The sequence below is a fragment of the Choloepus didactylus genome, chromosome 2, assembly GCF_015220235.1.
Source record: "Choloepus didactylus isolate mChoDid1 chromosome 2, mChoDid1.pri, whole genome shotgun sequence".
In the NCBI taxonomy this organism is placed as follows: domain Eukaryota; kingdom Metazoa; phylum Chordata; class Mammalia; order Pilosa; family Megalonychidae; genus Choloepus; species Choloepus didactylus.
Genome location: NC_051308.1, coordinates 190,110,725 through 190,120,890, shown reverse-complemented (window position 1 = coordinate 190,120,890; position 10,166 = coordinate 190,110,725). Strand labels below are relative to the sequence as shown.

At 36.7% G+C, this 10,166-nt stretch overlaps 2 protein-coding genes across 2 annotated transcripts in view; one reads left to right on the top strand and one right to left on the bottom strand.

The window, feature by feature from the left end:
- The first annotated feature begins 1,759 nt into the window (after positions 1-1,759).
- LOC119519127 (ras-related protein R-Ras2-like) lies at positions 1,760-4,022 on the top strand. Its single transcript, XM_037816580.1, has one exon. It carries the CDS (start codon positions 1,988-1,990, stop codon positions 2,600-2,602), a length of 615 nt encoding a protein of 204 aa, XP_037672508.1. The 5' UTR covers positions 1,760-1,987; the 3' UTR covers positions 2,603-4,022.
- Positions 4,023-5,497: 1,475 nt separating this feature from the next.
- Positions 5,498-10,166, bottom strand: part of FYB2 (FYN binding protein 2) — a 195,013-nt gene continuing 190,344 nt past the window's right edge. Inside the window, exons 19-21 of the mRNA XM_037809498.1 lie at positions 7,040-7,196; positions 6,899-6,932; positions 5,498-6,304 (exon numbers count right to left, since the gene is read on the bottom strand). Coding sequence (XP_037665426.1) covers positions 6,283-6,304; positions 6,899-6,932; positions 7,040-7,196 — 213 coding nt within the window. The 3' untranslated portion in view covers positions 5,498-6,282. The remainder of the gene's footprint in view (positions 6,305-6,898; positions 6,933-7,039; positions 7,197-10,166) is intronic.

Genomic DNA, 10,166 nt, shown 5'->3' with positions numbered 1-10,166 from the left:
ACTTTGTTTCACATTGTAGTTTCTAATGCTAGTCATTGTATTAGTTTTCTATTGATACTGCAACAAGTTACTGCACACTTAGTGACGTAAGCAACACAGATTTATTATCTTAAAGTTCTGGTGGACTTAGCTAGTTTCTCTGCTTTGGTTCTCACGATGCTGAAAACCAAAGCATTGGCAGGACTGGGCTCTGGGGGAGAATCTGTTTCCAGGCTTATTCAGGTTGTTAGCAGAATTCAGTTCCATGCTGCTGGAGGACTGAGGTTCCATGCTAGCTGTTAACTGGGGTCATTTGCCGCTTCTGGAGCCCACCCTTTTTCTTGGCCCATGGCTACTTTTCGTCTTCAAAGCCAGCAGTATCAAGCTCATGCTTCAAATCTCTCTTGCGTCTTCTACCACCACATCTCTCAGTTGGGCTCGGTGACTTTTCTGCCTTCCTCTTCTGATTTTAAGGTCCTTTGTGATTAAATTGGGTCCACTGGGATAATCCAGGCTAATCTACATATTTTCAGGTTAATTAATTAGCAACCTTATCTGTAAAAATCCCTTTTGCCATGTCACATAACATATTTACAAGCATACCACCAGGGGCATGCCAAAATCCTGCTTACCACAGCCACAGACCAGGAAGGAAAAGACCTAGGATACCTTAAGCTAACAATAGAAGAGAGAGCAAACAACATAGATGTGATCCTATATACTTAAAATTGTCACCTTCTATATTTGCATATCTAAATGCAATTTTTGGAAAAGCATTGTACTCTAGCCCTCATTTTTTAAAAAAAGAGAAATGTAAACAGATCAAAATCAAGATAAGTAAAGATTTCTATTTTATTTATCCAAACTTTAAAGAGAATAGATTTGTTTTTATTAGCAAAAATGTTTTCCTTTGTTTCCTAAATAGCATGGGTAATGGATTTTTGTTGTAAGAAATTTGAATAGTACTGGAAGTTTACAGAAACTGGAAAAAAAAAAAAAACACATCATCTGTAACCCTGTTACCCAGAGGCAACCATGTTTCAGTTTTTATTGTCATATATTCATCTTTTTCCCCCCTGTTCTTCCCCTTAGAATACACGTTTTAAAAGTTCTGAAGAGGGCTTGGTCAGGGGACAGCAAAGTCATGTTGGAAGGCCAGGTGGTTCACAGAGGGACACTCAGATTGGGGGAGGGAAGGTTTTGTTGGTGCATGTTAAAGTTGCTGGAGGCCCAGCCTATAAATGAATTTGTAAGTGGGCCATGTAAGCCTCTTAGGGTAATGTACCTTTGTATGCTTTCTTTTATCTGGGAGAAGAGTGTTACCTTTTTAGATAAAATGAAAAGTTAGAGTCTCAGTCTTCTCACTGAAGTTGTATGCTATTTTAGGGTTTGTTAGAAAAGAATGCCTGTTTGGGATATCACTAAGTCTTAGCTATGTTATTTAAATTTAAAAATTTGCAGATCAGTAATGTAAGAAATTTGGCTTCAGTGCTGTGATTTACAGAACAGGGAAAATGTGGCTGTTATTAGTGAAATAGAAACATAACCCACATTAAAGAAAATTATTTTTCCTAAAAACCCATACCATATTAGTAAGTAGTAACTAGGTACTTGTTTATATTATATTAAATACTTCTAAAAAAACATACTTAATAGGTTTTAAAAACTGAATACTTTTCTGTCTATGAAAAATAAATATCCCAGCCATTCTTTCAAGTCTTAAGATTTGAAATTGAAAAATATTTAAAATACCTCATGGTGGAGCTGCGGAGACGGATAGAGGAGCGCGCTCCCCCGGTCGCTGCCGCCCCTGGTCGCGTTGGACACCCCGCTTCTCCACGCCTTGGGCGGGACCGGCCAACCTCGGGCGCCGGGCTTAACGCGCGGACCGGCCCTCACAGCTCCCGGTACCCGGGACCCTCGCCCGGCTGCTCGTCCGCAGCCCGCCGGCCGCACACGTCCCCGGAGCCTGGCCTAGGGCGGGCGGCGACGGCTCGGCGGCGTCCCCATGGCCGCGATGGGCTGGCGGGACGGCTCCGGCCAGGAGAAGTACCGGCTCGTGGTGGTCGGCGGGGGCGGCGTGGGCAAGTCGGCGCTCACGATCCAGTTCATCCAGTCCTATTTTGTAACGGATTATGATCCAACCATTGAAGATTCCTATACAAAGCAGTGTGTGATAGATGACAGAGCAGCCCGGCTAGATATTCTGGATACTGCAGGACAAGAAGAGTTTGGAGCTATGAGAGAACAGTATATGAGGACTGGCGAGGGTTTCCTGTTGGTCTTTTCAGTCACAGATAGAGGCAGCTTTGAAGAAATCTTTAAGTTTCAAAGACAGATTCTCAGAGTAAAGGACCGTGATGAATTTCCGATGATTTTAATTGGTAATAAAGCAGATCTAGATCATCAGAGACAGGTAACACAGGAAGAAGGACAGCAGTTAGCACGGCAACTTAAGGTAACATACATGGAGGCCTCAGCAAAGATTAGGATGAATGTAGATCAAGCTTTCCATGAACTTGTCCGGGTTATAAGGAAATTTCAAGAGCAGGAATGTCCTCCTTCACCAGAACCAACGCGGAAAGAAAAAGATAAGAAAGGCTGCCACTGTGTAATTTTCTAAGAATCCCATGAATTTTAGCTACCAACTGCCAGGAAAAGTCCTCATCTTCTCTTTCTCTCCTTACAGTTTACATCTTGTCGGTACCTTCTTAGCCTTAGACAAGCAAGTCTGACAAATGATCACCATATTAGCCTTAGACCAAGAAGCTGGCTAATCCTTTCCATGAAGATACTATGGTCATTTCAAGACAGATTAAAAGGAAACACTAAGGCTGCTTCTAAGGTTATCTGATTCCTTTAAAATGTATATCTATATACACAGACACATTTTTAAGGACTTACATTTTAATAGGGATGAATCAGTTTTGGAACCCAAGCTGTTTGCCAAGCTGAAGTCTTAGGTGTGAAATGATTTTTAACTTCTGGAGTCATATTGCTTACTGTTTACTCTAAATAGAAACTTAGTATTTTTTTTTTTTAAATGTGAATTTTTGCCCACCTTTAACAAATTTGATGTCAGCTTTAGTTAACCTTAGATACTCTGAATTGAATCTGCAAAAGTGAGACATCTCAGACCTTAACTGATGCTATAACTTTGTTTTCCCGTGGCCAAAATACCAAAATGCCTATTTCCTTTATGGATTCGAAACCGCTTTTCAAGCCTTTATTATTACTCCTGCTCTTGAAGGTGGTAACAGTCTACGTGGCCAGATATTTGGTTCATTTTGGACTTAAGCATTTCATTGTTCTTAGTTTTTTAATTTAACTCTTCACAGCCAGGTTGAGGGTAGAAATAAACAATTTCTGTCTGTCTTCTTTTTTAAGTGTTTCTGGATAAGGGATTCAAAAAAAACTAAAACTTTTTTGTTTAATGTAATGTAAAATATGGAATTGATCTTTCCGGGGTCAGAGATGATTAATGTTTTTGCTATATACTTTTATACATTATTTTCTTATCAAACTAGTTAACAAGTATTTTTATATGTTTGTAAGCAAATATGCTTTCACAGCATACCTTGTGTATATGTAAAGATAAGTATTTAATTCTCACTGTTCACTTTTAACTGACAAAAGGAAAAATAAGTGGAGGCTACGGAAACTGTGGTAGAACTTTACCTGCTGTTCTGGTCCTGGTTGTACCCACTTTGGCCAGTCACATACCTACTCAATAAAGCTTCCCAGTAGAGTACAACTTACAGGATGAGAATCTGAAATCACTTTAAATATCCCTTACTACATATTGACTGTTATATCAAGTATTAAATGTAAAACTTTTGACAATTAGTATAACTGTGGATGACTTCTGATTTTGTTTTTAATTCCGTGGATTGTGTTTAAACAATTCCGAAGTATGTTTCCTGATTTTGAGATACTAAGTGGTATTGCACAGTTGTCACTTTACTGAATGTGTACAACAGTCCATGAAGTTTATAAAGCGTACCCTTGTATAGCTTCAGGTGCTAGAATTAAAATTGATCTGTTATCACAAAAAAAAAAAAAAAATACCTCATGGTTTGGTAAGGCATCAAGAGCAATATCCACTGGTTCGTGATGCTCTATTGTAAAAGATTATTACATGACAGGTCTGCTGTTCAACCTAGCCATGTGCACTCTCTCTCTCCCATTCCTTCCCTCTTCTACAATGCCCACTGTAACAGGTCTTATCCTACCCAGGGTATAGGAAAGGGCTTCAGTTGCCTGGATACCCTACCTCTCACTGGGTGATAAATTGAATTCAGGGATTCAAGCCGAGTGTGGTTTCTGGTCTGAGCAGAGTTTAAAGTGATACTGACCCTTACTTATCACATGTCTGTATTTCAGTTTGTTCAGAACCCAGTGGAGGAAAGATGTGATCAACACACTTAAACTCAAATTCCAGCCCCCAAACTAAAGATTGGCCTTTTTCTTTATAAACTTTAGAAATAGTTCTCAATATGATCAAAATGCAATGTATTATTTCTTCCCAACCCTACTGCTTCTCCTATATTCTAAATCTTTAGTACCAGCCTTAATCTCATCTCCCCAAAAATCTCAGTCGTTCCCTAATTCTCCTCTTTCACCTTTACATCTAATCAGTCACCAAAACATTGTTTCCTACCTCTGTATTACCTCTAATGGGGTACCTGTACTATATATATTTATATTGCTGCTGTTTTGAGTTAAGGTCTAAATACTCTTTTGCCTAGAGTATTGCAAAAACAACTAGTCACTCCTTTTTTTAATCTATCCTCCATATTACTGTGAATTTTTTTTCCTCCCTAAACATGTGGCATTACCTTCCTCCTTGAATGGCTAGAGGAAAAATTCCAAGTTCCTAAGCATAAGATGTGAACTCTGTCACCATCTAGCCTCAACTTACCTCATTCCAAATGGCTCTTGCCATTTTCCACCAGACAAACCACACTCCATTTACCCTGAACAACTTCCTAGTCACCAGACACATCTCTGCTTTGCCTAGCAAATAACAGTCGTGTTCAAAGACTGAATTTTGGTGTCACCTTCTCCGTAAATAAAACCTTTAATTCTCTAGGCATTCCATACATATCTTGTTTATTAGAATTATGTTATTTGTCACAGTCTCTTTCTCTAGCTCCCGCTCTGAACTCTGTGATTACCTTTGATTCCTGAATGTCTTCTTGAATAAGCTTGGCCTTTATTGGTAAGTGCCATTTGGAATATGACAAAGAAGATAAAAGAACCTAAAAGCTTAAAAAACAGTCTCAAAGCATAAAGGATGAGGCCATGGCAACAAATTCCATCACTCCTTTGAAGGTCAGAATCACTCTTAAATAACTGAGCAAAATTCTTCAGTCTTTCAAGTGCTGAAGAAGCCATTTAAAGTGTTAACAACGTTCCATGTGTATGTAGAATTTATTTATTTCACTGGCATACAGTGTGCATCATTTAAAAATAGAGTAAATGTTAAATAGAATAAATGTTATTTATATAGCTCAGCTTTATTTTTCTTCACATTTATATAAATGAAAATAAAATGAATTTTAAGTGTTCAGGTATTGGCGAAACAATGACAATTTTCCCTATTTTGGGCTACAGAGTGTTCTAAAATTATGCAGCCTATATATTTTTTAGATTTTTTTTTAGATTATAGTTAGGCACATCTTAAAATGTTGTTGGATGAGTTTAAGAATAAATTACTTTTCAGCAGATTATTCCCAGAAGAAACCAGTGTTGAGCTGCATTTGTCTGATTTTATTTTATGATAAAGCACAAGGGTACTTTTTATACCTTGATTTTTAAAGACAGCCATAATTATTTTAAGATTATACTCTAAGTTTGAGTATTTAAAAGGTCTTGGTTAAACTATTTACTGTTCAGAATTAAATAGCACCTCATTTAAGTGCACATCTTCTGGAAATTACAAACACTAGTATACTAGTATTAGAAGCAAACTAACCATTTGTAGAATTGACTACCATAGGAATGATTTCTAACTTTGAAAATGTCTCATTAAACACGTGCCCAAATGCTGACATGCAGCTGCACATTCTCTTGTACCAGCAGTAAAATACATATTGAAGTAGGCATTTGAAAGGTAACTATTTAAGAGTAAAAACCATATCTAAATGTGAAGGATTTGTTTTTCTTTATCTCTTTTACATTACAAACAAAAGGTTTCCACAGATTCACCATCTCATTTTGTCAAGTGAACTGAAACTGTTGTGAAGCAGGACTGATATGTTAGGTCTGGTTCTCACATGACACCATTTGATCTTGATTTTCCTAAGGTGACCAACCTTGATGCCTGAGAGAAAAAAAATAAATACAATATTTCAGAATACAGGAATAGCTCATTTTATTGCACTTGGTTTTATTGTGCTTCAAAAACGCTTTTTTTTTTTTTTTTTGCAAATTGAAGGTTTGTGGTAACCCTGCATCATGCAAGTCTATTTACGCCATTTTAGTACAAAAGCTCAGATGATGGTTAGCATTTTTTCACAATAAAGTAATTTTTAATTAAGGTATGTACTCACTTTATTGTGACATTTGCTTTATTATGGTAGTCTGGAGCCAAACCCATAATATCTCCGAGGTATGCCTGTACAGGCCAATGGTATAATGAGTATATTTCTAGTGCTATTCTTATCCAATTTAATATTTTTATGTTCCTTTGAATGCTTATAAATATACTCTATGGAGAAGTTTGATAACACTTTGGAGACAATAATAAAGTCCCTTCCAAAGTAATCCTTGTAGAATAGGGCATTACATATACCTACTTTACAAAAATTTTCCAGAGTTATAATAAATTCAGTAGACTTTCCTTGAAACTGATATACACAACTATGTATTAAGTATTTAGAACCCATGACTTCAAATATAAAATCAAACTACTTACTTGAAATCTAGGTGTTCAATTAGCACATATCCATCTATAGAAACAAAAATCACTTTTACTGATGTGAAAGCTATGGAAACAATGCTTTAAGAATTTAAAAAAAAAAAGTGAAATTTTATGGTGGTAAGCCAATAAACTTACATTTGCCTTCAGAATTACGACATATCACTAGATTCTCTTCAGTGACATCAATGACCTCCAGTTCTTCTCCAGGGGTTATTGGCAAATCAAATATTCCCTTTCTTGAATTACTGGAACATGCCACTGCTGTGTTGATGACAGTAATCTGTTTGTCATACTGAAATTATAAATTACTAATCAGACCATCCGTGCATGGTTTTTATTCCTTTCCATTATAACAAAATTAACATAGGATATAATAAAGTAACCTCAAATAAACACAAGATGCTAGATACTGATTAAATAACATCTAAGGGAATAGAAAATAATAGCAAGACATGTAGTGAAAGGAAAATCATTTAAGGGAATAATAGTAAAATGCAACCATCTTATTTGGTATGATTTTATTTTAAAAGTGTTTTCATACCCATTATCTAATTCTACGAGAATAAATCCTGGTGGATGAGAAGACTGTAACATGGGTATAAATTATGTACTGTGGAAAGTATGTTAACTTTTCCAGTAGTAAAGTTAACACCATACCTAATGAAGGAGAAGGAAAAAAAAAAGAGAGAGAAAGAAAAATCTTAAGTCTGTGTAGTGCTGTAGTTTTTAATGCTGTTTTATACCTACCATTTCTAGATGGCACTTTCCACCCTACCTGTCTGGGTGGCTTACATTTTCTTACATGTATCTATAACACATATACTTTAATATCAGTTATATGGTAATCAGTTATATGGGGCAATTCCCATTCTCCTTTTGTGATCAAAGGTAGGTATTTGGGAAACAAGTGATGAAAATTCAATTTATGATCCCAGGAGATTTTTTTTTGTATATTAAACTATCTGACCTTTATGTCTGCAGGTACATCACCTTTGAATCTGTTGAAATCCATTGACCAGAAAAAACAGTTCCAGATTATCTAGCCTATATTTGCAGATGTCTGCGTCACCAGATTAAGGTGACCAAACATCTCCTTTTGCCTAGGACAGTTTCCGTTTGCAATTATTGTCTCTTATTTACAACTACCTATTATGATTAAGAATACCTCCTTTCCCTCTTAGAAGTATCCTGATTCTGGATGATAGATTATAAGATAACCCCACACCAAATAGAAACTGATCCACAAGGTAGACTTTTTGAAAAATGTTCTATCACTGTTTTTTTTTTTCTAAATTAGAGAAGTGGGTTTACAGAACAATCATGCATAAAATACAGCATTCTCATATACTACCCTATTAACACTTATATTGGTGTGGCACACGTTACAATTGATTAAAGCACATTTTTATAATTGTACAATTAACTGTACTCCATGGTTTAACTTAGAGTTCACTGTGTTGTGCATTTTTGTGGATTTTTAAAAAAAATTTTATTCTAACATATATACAACCTAAATAATCACATTCAGATATATATTTCAGTGCTGTGAATTATGGTCACACTGTTGTGCTACCATCACCACTATCCGTTACTGAAACTTTTTCATCATCTCAAATAGAAACTCTGTATATTTTAAGCCTTAACTCCCTATTCCCTACCCTACATTGTCCCCTATATTCTAGACTCTGACTCTGAGTTTGCTTATTCTAATTATTGCACATCACTGCAATCATACAATATTTGTCCTTTTCTGTCTGGCTTATTTTGCTTGACATGGTATCTTCAAGGTAAATGTCACATGTATCAGAACATTCCTTTTTTTTTTATTCAATTTTATTGAGATATATTCACATACCATACAATAATCCATGATGTACAATCAGTTGTTCACAGTACCATTATATAGTTATGCATTCATCACCACAATTTTTGAACATCTTCATTACAACACACACAAAAGAAAAAGAATAAAAGTTAAAGTGAAAAGAAACCCAAAACAGACCATATCCCCCATCCCCCCATACCTCCCTATTATTCATTTACTTTTTGTCCTCATTTTTCTATTCATGTGTTCATACACTGTATAAAGGGAGTGGGAGCCACAAAGTTTTCACAATCACACGGTCACACAGTGTAAGCTATATAGTTATATAATTGACTTCAAGAATAAAGGCTACTGGGTTGCAGTTCAACAGTTCTAGGTATTTCCTTCTAGCCATTCCAATACATGAAAAACTAAAGAGACATCTATATAATGCATAAGAATAACCTCCAGAATGACCTCTCGACTCTATTTGAGATTTCGTAGCCATTGAAACTTGATTTTCTTTCATTTCTCTTCCCCCTTTTAGTCCAAGAAGCCTTTCTCAATCCCATGATGCCAGGGCCAAGCTCATCCCTGTGAGTCATATCCCACACTCCCAGGGAGATTTACACCTCTGGGAGTCATGTCCCATGTAGCGGGGAGGGCAGTGAGTTTACCTGCAAAGTTGGCTTAGAGAGAGAGGCCACATCTGAGCAATGAAAGAGGTTCTCTGGGGGTGATTCTTAGGCACACCTATATAAGTAGGCTTAGCTTCTCCTTTGCAGTAACAAACTTCATGAGGACAAGCCCCAAGATCAAGGGCTTGGCCTTCTAAATTGGTAGCCCCCAGTGCTTTTGAGAATATCATTAGTTCCCCAAATTTCCACATTTGCCTCCAGTCCCTCAAGGGGACTTTACAAATTCATATTTATTCTTTGCCCAGATTACTCTGGAATGTATTGGGGCTTCACACTAACCTGTACAAACCAACCAGATTTCACTCCCTATTCAGCATTCCATGTAATTATGTTGTTTGAATAAACTGTCCATACAAGTTAAATAATATTGTGTGTTACCAAAAATATCGATTTTGCACCTAATAAACATCTCTTCCTTTGTTCTCCTACAGAAGTTTAAGTTTTAAAAACACTGTCACTATCATCCTTTACCCCTTAGTCTGATTTACCTTCATCCTAACCAAGTGTATTTCGTTTGTATCTCGAATTGAAGTCTCATCTCTTTTTTCAGACTCCTTAGCATTTGCTGTGTGGGGTAATGCTGACAAGCATAGCTGCCGGACTCTGGCTCTTAGTCTCAGGTGTCATGCAGATACCCAGGGTTCCAGGGACCAACCAGGTTATACACAGAGGGCCTAGCATCTCAGAATTTAAAAATAACCATTCCAACTCAGGAATAGATGTGACTGCTATAAGAACTTACAATCTAAGAACCTTTACA

Excerpts from the sequence above, each read along its gene's own strand:
- LOC119519127 (XM_037816580.1), top strand. The coding sequence starts at position 1,988 with ATGGCCGCGATGGGCTGGCGGGACGGCTCCGGCCAGGAGAAGTACCGG.